This window comes from Lissotriton helveticus, chromosome 8, assembly GCF_964261635.1.
Source record: "Lissotriton helveticus chromosome 8, aLisHel1.1, whole genome shotgun sequence".
Taxonomy (NCBI): Eukaryota; Metazoa; Chordata; class Amphibia; order Caudata; family Salamandridae; genus Lissotriton; species Lissotriton helveticus.
Window position 1 is genome coordinate 8,269,701 of NC_136069.1, and position 16,160 is coordinate 8,285,860.

At 50.4% G+C, this 16,160-nt stretch overlaps 1 protein-coding gene across 1 annotated transcript in view; it reads right to left on the minus strand.

Annotated features, from left to right (window-relative positions):
- Positions 1–2,251: 2,251 nt before the first annotated feature.
- Positions 2,252–16,160, minus strand: part of LOC144772211 (tryptophan--tRNA ligase, mitochondrial-like) — a 93,903-nt gene continuing 79,994 nt past the window's right edge. The window contains exons 5-6 of the mRNA XM_078656355.1: positions 8,843–8,961; positions 2,252–3,504 (exon numbers count right to left, since the gene is read on the minus strand). Coding sequence (XP_078512481.1) covers positions 3,056–3,504; positions 8,843–8,961 — 568 coding nt within the window. The 3' untranslated portion in view covers positions 2,252–3,055. The remainder of the gene's footprint in view (positions 3,505–8,842; positions 8,962–16,160) is intronic.

Below are 16,160 nucleotides of genomic sequence, written 5' to 3' on the forward strand. Positions count from 1 at the left end.
TTGTGATTAATATATCACTGTTCTGCTATTCAATTCAGGATGGTGCACGCTTGACCCAATTCTTTCCTATGTGTATGTGTTAAAACGTTTGACTTAACATTCAGTCACCCTTGGTAGTGAGTGTAGTGGGTTCCTGTTGCACTCCGCTTATATTGTCATAATATTTCTGTATTACGGTCCTACAACAAATAACTTATTTACTATTCCCGTGATTGTGCGATCAGTCCTCTTTGGGGAACACCACTACCGATTTCTTTTCTTATAAAAAAATACCTAGAGGGTTACTATCTGTTTTGATTTTCCTAACCTTACAAAGTTACCTAAGTTCCTGGAACCTAAGGGCACTGGACCCAGACACCTGGGTGTTGCTAGATTCTCCAATAGTACACATGGTGCTGGCATAGATTGCGTACCCTACCCTAGTAATCTAAACTTCCCAAAGGTTGGAGAAAGGGCTATGCTAGGCCCTTGACACCTAACCTAAAAGTTTAGCAACAGACACTACCCGTCTAGTATAAGGTATTCCCAGAATGTAGTAGTGGTTTCTTGTGTAAACTCTACTGATGACAAAGTGGTAAAGCAATGCAAATCCTTATCCCACCCCTGCACCACCAATGAAGGAGGCTAGCTCAGTATATTACGTTCACCTATAGTGAGGCGCTGTGCACGGAGCCCAGGCAAACCTCAGTGATAGTCTTAAAGTCACTGATAACCAAAGCTCCCGAGGAGTAGATGCGGAGAGCAGCGAAGGCTTATTCAGGAGGGTGTAAAGCAGGTGCATTTACCACAACAGTCAGTCAGTAAGCCTTCACACAAGAAAGAACCAAACAAGTGTTTACAAAAAATACTGTAGAATTTATCACAACACTACTAACTTCTTGGATATCTCCTACCTGGAGATATCAAACACACATCAGAAATACCAAAACAAAATTGATACCCAAGGATGGAGAAGCCCTGGTAAATAGCTAGGCACCCAAGGCGCCTGGGTGCAGAGTGGTTACACTGGGTCAGACGTCGACAGGATAACACAGGTTAAGTCGCATTTTGTATTTTCTGGTTTCAGGTCCAGCACTGCAGACTGCCAGCATGCACAGAGCAGGTAACAGCACTGCAGCCTGTGAGTGCGCATAGAGCAGCTAACGGTGCCGCAGACTGTCAGCATTCACAGAGCAGCTAACGGCGCCGCAGACTGTCAGCATTCACAGAGCAGCTAACGGCGCCGCAGACTGTCAGCATTCACAGAGCAGCAAACGGCGCCGCAGACTGTCAGCATTCACAGAGCAGCAAACGGCGCCGCAGACTGTCAGCATTCACAGAGCAGCAAACGACGCCGCAGACTGTCAGCATTCACAGAGCAGCAAACGGCGCCGCAGACTGTCAGCGTTCACAGAGCAGCTAACGGCGCCGCAGACTGTCAGCATTCACAGAGCAGCAAACGGCGCCGCAGACTGTTAGCATTCACAGAGCAGCAAACGGCGCCGCAGACTGTCAGCGTTCACAGAGCAGCTAACGGCGCCGCAGACTGTCAGCATTCACAGAGCAGCAAACGGCGCCGCAGACTGTTAGCATTCACAGAGCAGCAAACGGCGCCGCAGACTGTCAGCGTTCACAGAGCAGCAAACGGCGCCGCAGACTGTTAGCATTCACAGAGCAGCAAACGGCGCCGCAGACTGTCAGCGTTCACAGAGCAGCTAACGGCGCCGCAGACTGTCAGCGTTCACAGAGCAGCTAACGGCGCCGCAGACTGTCAGCGTTCACAGAGCAGCTAACGGCGCTGCAGACTGTCAGCGTTCACAGAGCAGCTAACGGCGCCGCAGACTGTCAGCGTTCACAGAGCAGCTAACAGCAGCACAGACTGTCAGCGTTCACAGAGCAGCTAACGGCGCCGCAGACTGTCAGCGTTCACAGAGCAGCTAACGGCGCTGCACACAGGCAGCATGCACAGAGCAAACTGTCAGCATGCACAGAGCAGGTAGCAGTGGTGCTGACTGTCAGCATGCACAGAGTAGGTCGGCTTTGGAGGGAACCAGTGAAAGCTTTCCACATTAGTGAGGGCCGCAGAACATCAAGCTTCATGGTGCAGCAGTGAACGCAGGCAGCCACAGTACAAACTTTCCTTGTATACACAGCAGTTCAAACTGACCGATACATCCAACTCACACTGCAGAGGATAATGGTACAACACATACAGCCAGTCCAGATGTTCCTCTTTCACTCTTACTCAAACAGTCCAAGTATGGTACAAATATTTCTGAAAGACAATCATTATTAATTCTTCAAAGTGTTTGCAGCAAACCATCTTTGCCAGTTAATTTAAGAAATGATTACACCTTTTAACACTTAATTTGCTGGGGAAGAAGTAACTTCTCTATAAAGTGTTGAGAAGAAACACAGTCATCTCAGATCTAAAACCACTGAAGGGTGGAGCAGTGCAAAGTGCTCGTCCAACAGTACAAAGTGCCATCTTTCCTCAAACAGGTATCCTTTCAGTCTTCAGCAGGGGGCTGCTGAGTAACCAGGAGTAGGTCAGTCAGTGGACTCAGGGTTGCACAGCACTAGCACTGCCCCCCCTCGCACCCCCGAGTGTCCATAGAGGGAGATTTTAGTGGTTTGTGCAGAAAGGCTGTGTTTCAAACAAAAATATATAAACAGTAACTTTGCACTGAAGCCAGTGAGACCATTGATTGTGTTCAAAAGTAAGAATGTTCTGCAGGGTGAGAGATTAGCACCCAAAAGATCCTTTTCCACTGATAGTAGCAGCAGTCAATGAAAACATTATTGTGCCCTTGGCAGACATTGACTTCCTCTTCTGGCCTCGAAAGGGACTATAGATAAGGTGCAGAAACATTTTCTAGCACAATCATGGTCCCAGTTGTTTGCCCCGGTACAGCCGCCTGCAAGACCCCGTAAGCGTGGATATTCTGTACAGCAAGACATCAGTTTCAGACACATCATGGCGGATGGAGAGCCCCTCTCCAGGTGTCCTGTAGGACCACTTGTAGAGGTGAAGGAGACAATGACATCAGAGGACACATGGAATGCTCTTTGGAAGTCACCGGAAGCCAACCAGCCTCCGTACTTCCTGATACACTGGTCCTGCCAGCTCCTTGGCTTTGTCTGCTCCATGGTCGAGCACCTTCCGCAGGTATCCGGGGTCTGCCTCTAGGCGCACAATCTCGTCCCGGATTGGGGAAAGTGTTTCGATGACCGCCTCGGACACCACTTTTTTGTAGTGCTCAGTCTCAAGGCCTACATTCTGGGCAACAACCTCCTCCGGGGTCAGTCTGAGCACGGCAGCGTGAATAGAGACGAGGTTGGAGACTCCGGGTCTCCTTTCAGGGTCATAGGTCACAGCGGATGTGCAGTCGGTCATTGCCTTTCGAAATTTAATCGTGATCTCCTCTGGACTGTCGGTGATGTTCACCGTGGCAAGCTTCTGAGGGTCGGACTTGGACATCTTGACTGTGGGATCTCGGAGAGACTTCACTTTTTTTGTGGCACCTGGGGGTAAATTAAAGCATTTTTCAAAGTTATTTACAGAACTAAATGAAAATGGCATTGGTGAACGAATATACGTTATACATAGAGCACAAAAAATAGCAACATTTTAATCTGGACTATATTTGGTGAGTATAACACTGAGTTGCCCTGAACAGAATATATATACCTGTTTCCTTTTTATAAATCCAAGTTTCACATACCATCAGTATAACAACCTTACACTTCCTTATGGGCACACAGTGACAATATTTCTAGATAGCGAAGGACTTTAAGAGAATCCACATTCAATAACACACGCACACCTATTTCTATGACCCTCCTTTCTCACCAATACACAAACTGCTCTCTTTCTGTGCCTTTGTACATACATGCCAACATTTTAAAACAGGAAAGTGGGAGGTTTTCAGAAGAGAGGAAAAAAAACACATCCGGGGGGGGGGGGGTGGGGGGGGGGCGGGGGATATATTCTCTGCACTAACTTCTATTGGAGTAAAGGCGATTTCAGGTGAGAGGCAGCTAAAATAAAGCAATTTTTGCCTAAATAAACTGTGAGTCTTCCACCTGAATCAGGTCTGTTGGCATGTGCACAACACAAACAGTCCTCTTTCTATCCCTTTGCACCATGCACACAGTCCTCTTTCTATCCCTTTGCACCATGCACACAGTCCTATTTCTATCCCTTTGCGTCCGCCTCCCCCCCTTCCGCACCGAAGCCACCAAGATCATCTGCGGCGTACCCCAGGGCTCATCCCTCAGCTCAACGCTGTTCAACATCTAGATGGCACCGCTCGCCCACGTCGCCCGACTGCACGACCTCAACATCAACTCCTACTAAGATGACACACCCAGCTGATTCTATCCCTCACCACGGACCGCCAAAACCAACCTGCACGAAGGAATGAAGGCCGTCGCCGACTGGATGAAGAACAGCCGACTGAAGCTGAACTCAGACAAGACGGAGGTCCTCATCCTCGGATCCACCCCCTCGGCCTGGGACGACTCATGGTGGCCAACAGCACTAGGAACAGCTCCAACACCCACTGACCACGCACGAAACCTCAACTCCACCCTCTCCATGACAAAACAGGTCAACACCGTCTCCTCCTCCTGCTTTAACACCCTCTGCATGCTCCGCAGGATCTACAAGTGGATCCCCACCGAAACAAGAAGGATGGTCACTCAAGCCCTCATCAGCAGCAGACTGGACTATGGAAACGCCCTCTACGCAGGAGCCTCGGCCAAACTCCTGAAACGGCTCCAAGGCATCCATAACACCTCTGCACGCCTGATCCTCGACATCCCTTGCCGCAACCACATGACGCCCCACCTGAGAAACCTACACTGGCTTCCTGTCGACAAGAGGATAACCTTCAAGCTCCTCACCCACGCACACATACACTCGACGATCTCGGACAAGCATACCTCAACAGCTGACTCAGCTTCTATACCCCCACCCGCCAGCTCCGCCGACCTTGCCCTCGCCACTGTCCCCTGCATCCGAAAAGTGACCGCCGGCGGCAGATCATTCTCCCACCTCGCCGCCAAGACATGGAACCCTCCCAACCCGCCTACGGCAGACCCAAGACCTACTGACCTTCAGAAGATTCCTGAAGACCTGGCTCTTCAAGCAGTAGCAGCACCCCTCCACCCCCCCCAGGCCCCCCACCCCCTTAGCGCCTTGAGATCCTCACGGATATGTGGCGCGCTTTACAAATGATGTGATTGATTGATTGATACACAAACAGTCCTCATTTTATGCTTGCACGGCCACACAGAAACAGTCCACGTTGCATGCCTTTGCACCCATACAGACAGTTCTCTTTCTATCCCTTTGGAACCATACACACAGTCCTCTTTTTATCCCTTTGCATCACACACAAAGTCCTCTTACTATCCCTTTGCATTACACACAAACAGTCCTCTTTCTATCCTTTTGCATCATACACAAACAGTCCTCTTATTCTCCCAGCATGGCCATACACAAGCAGTCCATGTTGCATACCTTTACACCCATACAAACTGTCCTCTTTCTATCCCTTTGCACATGTACACAAACTGTCCTCTTTCTATCCCTTTGCACATGTACACAAACAGTCCTCTTTCTATCCCATTCCCCCATACACAAAGAGCCCTATTTCTATCCCTTTGCAACCATACACAACCAGTCCTCTTTCTGTGCCTTTCCACCCATATACACAAACAGTCCTCTTTCTGTGCCTTTCAAACCATATACACAAACAGTCCTCTTTCTATCTCTGGCCCATACACAAAGAGCCCTCTTTCTTTCCCTTTGCAACCGTACACAACCAGTCCTCTTTCTATGTCTTTGGACCATAGAGTCCTTTTGCACCCATAAAGTCCTCTTTCTAGCCCTATACCCCATACAGAACCAGTCCTCTTTTTATCCCCATGCCCCATACACAACCCGTCCTCTTTCTATCCCTTTGCAATACACAAATAGTCCTCTCTATCCCTTTGCTCCCGTACAGTCCTCTTTCTATCCCTATACCCCATACACAAAAAGTCCTCTTTCTATCCCTATGCCCCATACACAACCAGTCCTCTTTCTATCCCTTTGCAACAATACACAGTCGTCTCTATCCCTTTCCACCTGTACACACAGTCCTATTTTTATTCCTTCGCACCAATACGCACAGTCCTCTTTCTCAACCTTTGCTTTCATACAGAGTCCTCTTTCTGTGCCTTTGCACCCATATACACACAGTCCTCTTTATGTGCCTTTGTCAGACCTAGGCAGCGGTTAATTTGGAAAAGAAGGAGTGCCGGTGCTGAAAGATCAGCTCAGAAGCCTGTGGTCAACGCTATTAAATGTTGGATCTTATTAATCCACTACCATACACGCCCCTCTTTATCTCACTCGCCAGTCCATTCCTTCCCCCTTTGTGACGGTTACTCCATACTCAATAGAATCTTCCTCCTTTCCCATTTGTGTGTTTTCCCTCTCTTGATCTAGGTCAATATCTGGTGATAAGAAATAAGTGACAAATCCCCAAAATTAGTGCTGGTGGTCTCCACTGCCACAAATTAAGCACTGCGCCTAGGGCAGTTGATCATGAAAGGTCGGTTTGACTATCAACCCTGCTGGTCACTTGCTGCTGAATACCCCATAAAACACACCTGCTCGCTGCTACTATTATTGTGCAAGATAAGCACCCCGCAACTACCCAAACGCCATTGCATTTATGTAGCTCTGTGAAGAGACTTATCTGGTCTATTACCTCACTCTGGGAAAGCACGGAGGAGCATATATTTAATTGCACTGGCATGTGTATAGCACTGTTCTACTCCTTGTTCTCTCAACGCACATTCCGAGTGGTTGAGTAAGCATATAGTGCCTAATAACCGTACAAAATCGTGAAACATTTCAACGTTCATTGGGTTTTGGGTGCCTTTCAGCATACACGGCAAAAAGGGAGTTTTTTTAAAAAGTTTGGCCTATATGGGACGTTGGGTGAGGTACTTGAGGGTTGAAGCAAGTAAGGAAGTACAGTACGTCTAATTGTCACTGCATAGAATAGATGTAGTTTCGCATTGAGGCTCCTGGTATCTCTGAGAGAACTGCATCATACGTAGAGGCTATCATTGAGGTTCATCAATTTGGTTTTCCAGAGCGTGTTCTATCAGGAGTCAACCCAGAAGGGACAGAGGACCAGCTCTAGTGGGGCACTGTTTTGGAAGTATTATTATTAGAGGGTCTACCCCTGAGCGACAGAGGACAAACCCCATCAGGGATACAGTTAAGCCACCCAAGACTATTTTAACCGCATCAATGCGGTGCGGATTTACCGCGGTGTGCTGCAAAATGCAAAAACCCGCAGTTCATGGCGAGCTGAGCTCGTCATGAGTGTACGAGAGCATCGAAGGGGTTAAGGACCCACCCAGAAGCGAGAGAAGATCAGCCCCACTGGGGACCTGTTAAGCCGTTGGAAGTACTATATGGGGTAACTAGTTACCAAGTTCACTGCAGGGAGTGTCCGAGTCCACCCAGAAGAGACCGAAGATCAACCTCTCAGGACGCACAGCTCTAGGATTAAAGTAGGTCAGGTCTACGCGTGATGAGGAAGACTCAATTCGAGATCCTGGCCGTACTTCTACAGTTAGCTGAGTGGTGTGCCACTCACCTTGTTTGAGATGAGAGTGGGGCCTCGAGGTTAACTTTCCAGTTGCCTCGGTATTTCAGATGGAGAGCGGATCCTCAGGCGGAAGCCCTGGATTATTTTCAGCAGGTTTGGAAGAATCTACAGGGTTATGCTTTTTCTCCGTTTTCTATGACCCAGAGGGTGCTGTTAACGGCGAGGAGGCAGAAATCTTGTTTAGATGACTCCGTTTTGGACAGCACAACCTTGGTTTCCAGGTTTCCTGGAGTTGGTAGTTGAAGAACCACATTTGATTACTGTCAGAGGAGATGTTAACAGGACCAGGTGGAGAGATTAATTTGTTAGTTGTAGAGGAACCTTCTGGTTTGGAAGATTTCAGGGGAGCAAAGCAGTTTAAAGTTCTTTCAGAGCAGGCTCAAAAGTTGCTCAAGGAATCAGGGGAACCTGGGACAAGGAAGAGATATTTTAGAGTTTGGAGGAAATGGGTTGGTTGGTGCTTGGCGAGAGATGTGGATCCCATGGACGCATCTCCCACAGTATTAAATATCTATCAAGTTTGTTTGAGAAGGGTCTTCTATTAGGATTATTAATTGTTATGGGTTGGCGGCAGCAGCAGGCCATGACCCAGTTGAAGGATATTCCATAGGAAGGCATGTTTTGGTTTGGAGTGATGAAGGGGATCAAGTTACGGAGGCCTCCTAAACCTAAATACAGTTATTTGTGGGATGTGAATTTAGTTTTAAAAAGGACAGAAAGTTGTCCTTCTAATTCTTTTTTATCCTTATGGAAGATGAGTAGCGAGTTGCAACACTTTTGTGTGTAATCTCTTTCAGGAGGGTATCAGATGTTCGTGCTTTGGAGTTAAGTGATAGCCTTAATAACTAAAATAGGGTGATAATTCACATTTTGAAAAGAACAAAGACAATGCTATTGTCAATGTTTTACTCTAGGTTTGAGGACCATCCACAGTTATGTGTTGTTCGATGTTTGAAGGCGTATGAGAGTAGGATGGCTGAATTCTGAAAGGATGGAGTAAACCAATTATTGAGCTGCTCCAATCGAGAGTCTCTAACTGCGCCATTCGTGATCACTGAACTGCTGTCATCGGGTCTATTTTAAAGAGGCTCTTTGCAAAGCACAGGTTTGGATTGTCAGGTGAGACAGAGGTATTGGATATATTACAATTCATCTACAATGCAGCAATGTGCTCGAGGACTTACTCAGTATTGCCTTTGGCACTGGAAAGAAGTCACCGTATCTTATGTTGAAGATTCTTGCGGTTTCCTGGGACAGTTCCATGTGAGTCACTTGATCGTCTCCCACTGGAACATGCGTGGACCTTTAAATAAAACAAAAAGAGCGATACACAAGAAGCTGTTAGACCGAGGCCGCCAAATGAAGACACACAAGTAAGCAAATCACATTTTCTTACATCTTCCATATTCCATCTACTGAGAATAGTAGTGCCGTACCCCAGACCGAGGCACGTATGGCCCTAAATGCACTGTACTAGTGCCAAACAAGGATGTGTTTTTAAACTGAATGACTGAGTGACTATTTGAGCAGTGCACTAACACCCAGAGACTTTTGATGCCAGGAGAGGAGGTTAAGAACAACCACGGAATAGAGAAGAGCTAAAACAGGGAGTCGACAAAGTGAGAACTACAACAGAGCAAGGTCCTCTAGTGACCTGCTAACAAAGTAAGACATATTTTGGATCACTATTCTGGTTACGTTTAGACAGCGTTTTCAGTGGAGTTTCACGGTGCTGAATAACCATACAACTACAACACAATACCAAAGGGGTGAACTGAATAGATTAATAACATCCAAAAGTGATTGCCATTTGATTTGTGAGATCCCGAATTAAAAAAGTTAAAAGAACAATTAAAAAGATAAAATGTGCTGTATCAAAAACATCTACCCCGATTTGATTACAAAGAAAGGCCCACCAAGCAAGCTTAGCCTCAAAAATCGATCAATATACAGGGTTAAAAAAAGACATTAAATTATTGTTTTAAAACATAGACAAAAAAATTGAATAGAAGACATGCAGGGTGCTGAGCCAGTCACGCACACATGTGTCCAAATTCAGTTAAATGGGCGATCACCGAGTTATGTAGCAAAAACACAGAGCAGGACACTACTGCAAGGATCAGCGGCTCATGCTGGAGGTGGTAAAGAAAGGGCCCAACTGTGAACAGGTGGCAGAATGTCCACAAATGTTGTATCCTTGCAGGGGGTGGGGGGGTGGGTGGGGAGTGGGGGGGGGAAGAAGAGAACAGGTGTACCAAAGGCTCAGCTGGTAACATTTGCTGTGCAAGGCCGGTCTACCAGGTATTGTTGTTCAGAGGAAGCTTGCTTTTCCACGTGCTTGAAGAGGGGAGGAGCTGTAGCAGGCACGCGCATCAGCTGAAGGTGTGTCGCCAGAGGCTCACTGCCAGAGGTCCGGCGCCCCTCCGTCGCCAGAGGTGCGGCGCCCCACCGTCGCCAGAGGTCCGGCGCCCCTCCGTCGCCAGAGGTCCGGCGCCCCTCCGTCGCCAGAGGTCCGGCGCCCCTCCGTCGCCAGAGGTCCGGCGCCCCTCCGTCGCCAGAGGTCCGGCGCCCCTCCGTCGCCAGAGGTCCGGCGCCCCTCCGTCGCCAGAGGTCCGGCGCCCCTCCGTCGCCAGAGGTCCGGCGCCCCTCCGTCGCCAGAGGTCCGGCGCCCCTCCGTCGCCAGAGGTCCGGCGCCCCTCCGTCGCCAGAGGTCCGGCGCCCCTCCGTCGCCAGAGGTCCGGCGCCCCTCCGTCGCCAGAGGTCCGGCGCCCCTCCGTCGCCAGAGGTCCGGCGCCCCTCCGTCGCCAGAGGTCCGGCGCCCCTACGTCGCCAGAGGTCCGGCGCCCCTCCGTCGCCAGAGGTCCGGCGCCCCTCCGTCGCCAGAGGTCCGGCGCCCCTCCGTCGCCAGAGGTCCGGCGCCCCTCCGTCGCCAGAGGTCCGGCGCCCCTCCGTCGCCAGAGGTCCGGCGCCCCTCCATCGCCAGAGGTCCGGCGCCCCTCCGTCGCCAGAGGTCCGGCGCCCCTCCGTCGCCAGAGGTCCGGCGCCCCTCCGTCGCCAGAGGTCCGGCGCCCCTCCGTCGCCAGAGGTCCGGCGCCCCTCCGTCGCCAGAGGTCCGGCGCCCCTCCGTCGCCAGAGGTCCGGCGCCCCTCCGTCGCCAGAGGTCTGGTGCCGCTCCGTCGCCAGAGGTCTGGCGCCGCTCTATCGCCTGCAGTCTGGCGCCGCTCCATCGCCAGAAGTCTGGTGTTGCTCCTTCGCCAGACGTCTGGTGCCGCTCCATCGCCAGACGTCTGGTGCCGCTCCATCGCCTGCAGTCTGGCGCCGCTCCATCGCCAGAAGTCTGGTGTTGCTCCTTCGCCAGACGTCTGGTGCCGCTCCATCGCCAGACGTCTGGTGCCGCTCCATCGCCAGACGTCTGGTGCCGCTCCATCACCAGAAGTCTGGTGCCGCTCCATCGCCAGAAGTCTGGTGCCGCTCCTTGACCAGCGGTCCTGTGCCGCTCCATGGCCAGCGGTCCTGCGCTGCTCCATCGCCAGAGGTCCGGTGCCGCTCCATCGTCAAAGGTCCGGTGCCGCTCCATCGTCAAAGGTCCGGTGCCGCTCCATCGTCAGAGGTCCGGTGCCGCTCCATCGCCAGAGGTCTGGTGCCATCGTCACGCTAACCACCCACGAGGGTATCCAGGTACTCTGTTGCAGGCTTGTGAGGCCAGTCCTGTAAGGCTTACTCAAAGAGGCCGGTGTTCAGATTCTTGCAAAAGTCCAGATGAGAGGAGGCGTCTCGGATATATAGCGACCGGTCTTTCCTGCCTTTAGAGGCCAGGTACAAGAAGGGGCGGCCCCCTTGTCCTGCATTTGTATATGCGTGCATGTGCCCTAGTGACAGACTGGCAGAGGGAGGTCTCTCGATAGTTCGTGGAAGTGAATACAGGTGTTCATGTAGGCAGGGCCTGTGCTGTGGAGTGCTCTGTAGGTGTGGGAGAGGAGTTTGAAGTGGGTGCACTTGTGTAACGGGAGCCAGTGGAGTTCCCTATGATGTGGCTCGGCGTAGGAGGGCGAGGACTAGTTTCCTGCGTGCAGGGTGTTCTCAGTCTAGTCTGCTGGTGAGGAGGGCTTGGGTGATCGTTTTCCTGGTGTTGTCTGATGGTCACTTGAAGATTATCTGAAGCAGGCGTGGTCACTGCATTGACCCAGGCAGTCATGTCCACTTCGTTGTCTATGATAAGAACGAGGTTTCTTGCTTGCAATAAGGCTCTTCGACAGACCCCCTCCTTGATGGACTGGAACCTGCGACCCCCTCCACCCCCCAGCGCCCTGAGACCCTTACGGATCAGTAGTCGCTCTTAAACACCTGACTGAATAAGGTGAGGGGGCGAGTCCAAGGTCTGTGAGCCACCACGTGGAGTCTCACGGTAAGACATTTTTCCCAAAGATCAACACTTCAGTCTCATCGGAGTTCAGTTTAAGGCAACTAGGTTTTATCCACAGGGCCACTTTGGTCATGCACGTGGTGAACTGGTTCTTGGTGTTAATAGGATTTAATGCAGCACGTAATACTGGGGCTCACTTCTTTGTAAGTGGAACACTTGTGCACTTCAACGGATGCATACAATTGTAATTATGTGCACGACACCACGTATACTGTGGTGTATCATGCTCAAGTGGGAAAGGGCACTGGGAGAGTGCTGGAAATGGCCATGTTTGGGCAAGGCGTCACTAATATGACTAGTGAGAGTGGGCTTTAGGGTGCAGTTCTGTGTGTGTGCCTATGCACTGATGCATAACACCACAACAATTTTAGCAGGGTGTGTTCATTAATCAGACTATGGTAACTGCTGTCTATGGATCAGGGCATGAATGGGTAGTTATTGGCTTTTTTTTTTTTTTTGGGCTCATAGAGCGCGACAGATACCCAAAAAGGGCTTCCCGGCGCTAAGCATAATAATGAACTCGAGGGAAAGGAGTAGGTTGAGTAAGGGAGGACAAGTGAGGTCACTGGTTAAAGAGCCAGGTCTTAATGGCTTTACGAAAGTACGAATACCTGCTTTCGAGACGGAGCGGTTGGGGAAGGGAGTTCCAGAGTTTTGGGCCGAGGAGGGAGAAGGATCTACCTCCCATCCTTGCCCGACGTGTTTTAGGGACGCAGAAGAGACCTTGGGTGGCAGATCTCAGGCAACGGGCTGGTATATACGTGTGCACCAGGGTCTGGAGATATTTGGGAGCCTTGCCCCACTTTATTCTGTGCATGAGGCTGAGTGTCTTAAATTTGACCCTATTTTCGATTTTGAGCCAGTGGAGTGCCATAAGGTGGCTGGACATGCGGTCTCTCCTATTGCATTTGCAAAGCAGCCTAGCTGCCGCATTCTGGACCAGTTGGATACGTTTTGTAATTGCCTGAGATGCTCCTAAATAAAGGACATTCCCGTAGTCCAAGCGGGAGGTAATTAATGCATTTATCACCGTCTTTTGAGTGTCACCAGGGAGCATCCATATGATCTTTCTGAGCCATCTTAAGATTGTGAAACAGGTGGCTGAGAGGGCGTTCACCTGGGGCTCCATGGTCAATTCTCTGTCAATGATAAAGCCCAAGTTGCGGACCTGGCGTGATGGTGTTGGCAGCGGGCCCATTTCAGATGGCCAATGTCTGGAATTCCAGAGGTTCTGGTCGGGGCCTACTATCATAACCTCGGTTTTGCTGCAGTTGAGTTTGAGCATGTTTTTGTTCATCCAAGATGAGATGTCCCTAAGGCCTGCCTGAAGGCGTGAGGGAGTATCTTGGTTGTCATTTGACAGAGAGAAAACTATTTGGGAGTCGTCAGCATATGTGTACATGATGAGACCTGCGGCTTCAGCAATCCGGGCCAACGGGGCTGCATAGAGGTTAAAAAGCAGGGGGCTTAATATTGATCCTTGTGGAACCCCGTGTGGGGAAAAATGGACCTTAGATGTCGCATTGCTGGAGGAGACTTGGAATGTCCTAAGCGCCAGAAAGGATGCTATCCATTCTAATGCCTTACCTCTTATGCCTATCTTGGAAAGGGACGCGAGCAGTGTTTGATGGGAGATGGTGTCAAACGCCGCGCTGAGGTCTAAAAGGATCAGCGCGGCAGTGTTGCCCGAGTCGACCAGATGTCGGAGGTTTTCCACAACTCCAAGTAGTGTGGTTTCCGTCGAGGATCCTGTGCGGAAGCCAGATTGGGAGGGGTGCAAGATGTTGTTAGTCTCAGTAAACTTGGAGAGATGTTCATGGACATGCTTTTCCAGAATTTTGGAGAGTGCAGGCAGGAGGGAAATTGGACGAAAATTAGCCAAGATCTTGGGGTCAGCCGTTGGTTTCTTAAGGAGGGGGGAAACCATGGCGTGTTTCCAAGATGACGGGACTGTGGCCGTGGTAAGGGATAAGTTTAGGGTTTGGCTTAGCACGGCAAGGAGAGGAGTGTCCAAGAGTCTAGGAATGGAGATCGGGAGAGGGTCGACTGGCGACCCGGATTTGACCTTTCCTAGGATGTCCTGTAGACCTTGGACGTCTATCTCGGGCAACGAATTGAGAGGCATGTGAGACAGATGAGGTTGGGTCAGGGTGACATCTGTATAGGATGTGAGGTTTTGCGTATTTGTAGACTGGGCTTGCTGTTGTATAGTTATGTCTTGCTGAATGGTCTCGATCTTGGAAGTGAAGTATTTTGCCAGTTCCTCACATTGCAGGCTGTCAAGGAGAAGAGGTTTGGGAGAAGTGTTTGCGCCTGCAAGCTCTTTTACAAGATTAAAAAGAGTTTTTGATTTATTAGTAGTTTCAGTTATGGATTGAGTAACGTAGATGGATCTTGCATTCTTGCAAGCTTTGTGGTAGAGCTTGAGCTCACTTTTGTAGCGTAGATTGGCGGCTGGGGAGTACTCCTTCCTCCACAGGCGTTCTAAACGTTTACATTTAGATTTAGAGGCTTTTAGCTGCTCGTTATACCACGGGGCAGGTGGTTTGTGGGAAGTGGTTTTTTTGTGGGCTAGGGGCAGGCAGGTGTCTAAGGCATCTAAGAGCCATTTATTGACATTGGTAGCTGCCAATTCGATGTCGCCGGTGTTTAAAGCTTCCTCTGGAGTAGTCAGGCTTAGAGTGGACATAAGGTGTTTGATGTCCAGATTTTTCCAGTTTCTTTTAAAGGACTTAGTGGTCCCGCTGGTGGGGCTTACGGCTAGGTGGTTACCCAGATGAAATTTTATTAGGAAATGGTCTGACCAGTCTAAGGGCAGAGCCTGCTGGCACTGTAACTGGGGGAGACTGGAAAAAATGGGGTCCAGAAGGTGCCCCTTAATATGAGTAGGACCAGAGTTCCATAGTAAGAGATTCATGGCGGCGAGATCTTGCGTTAAGTTTGTGCCTGGTTTGTTGGCAGGATCGTCAAAATTAATGTTTAGATCTCCAAGAACGGATAGATGGTTGTAGTTCACCCTTACCGAGGAAATCCAGTCCGCTAGTTGTGTGGCCCAAGGTAGAGTGGGGCCAGGCGGGCGGTAAATCAGAAGGCCAGTAAAAGCGAAGGTAGGATGAAGTTGTAGCTTAAAAAGAGCAGCCTCACTTGCAGGAAGCTGGATAGGCTCCAGAAGGCATTGCAGTGTTTTCCTAAAGATGACTGCTATACCGCCTCCGCTACCGGAAGGTCGGTCCTGAGGAGTGATGGCATAATTGGACGGTAGGGCTTCGGCGATGTCTGGGCCAGAACTAGCATGTAGCCATGTCTCGGTAAGAAAGAGAGCGTCAAGGGAGTTGTCGGACAGAAGGTTGAAAAGCTCCCTTTTGTGTTTGCAGAGAGACCTGCAGTTAAGACTGCCAAACAGCCAAGAGCGAGTAGTCTTGTGGTCTTTGGGTCTGGGTTGCTGGCTACATAGTTGCGGGGTATCGAGTAGGAAGTTACACGCACGACATGCGATGCTATTGTCTCTATAGTTCGTTAGAGTTTCACAGGTGTGTTTAACAGGAGGACGTAGGGACCGTAATAGGTTGGGTGTGTAGGAAATCACTCCGCCAGCGTTTAAGGGCCCTGGGCCCGGCCAGGCGCGGACGGGCGCAGACGGGCTTACCTCAGGCGCACCTCCGGCGCGCAAACGTCGCGCCCGCTGTGCTCGTCCGCTGCGCGTCCGGTACATACACATGATTTATACTATCGCTGGGAGGCGGCCGGGGGCGTGGCCTCTGGAAGGGGCGTGGCCTCTGGAAGGGGCGTGGCCTCCGGGCTTGGCGAAATGGCGCCAAGAAGTGCTTGGTTGGAGATGCCGAGTCAGCGCTAAGTCCGCTGCCCTGGACAAATCGTTACCAGTAGGGTGAGTGATTTAAAAAACACAAGAAATGAGTGACAACAGTAATTTTTTAAAAATGTCCCTGCTCTCGGCTTTCCGCCTCAAGAGCTCAGCGCAAATGCTTTACCCAGGCGTCCTTAATCGGTGCTTGAAATAGTAGTCAGCGGGGGGCGTGGCCTCTGGAAGGGGCGTAGCCTCCGGGCTTGGCGAAATGGCA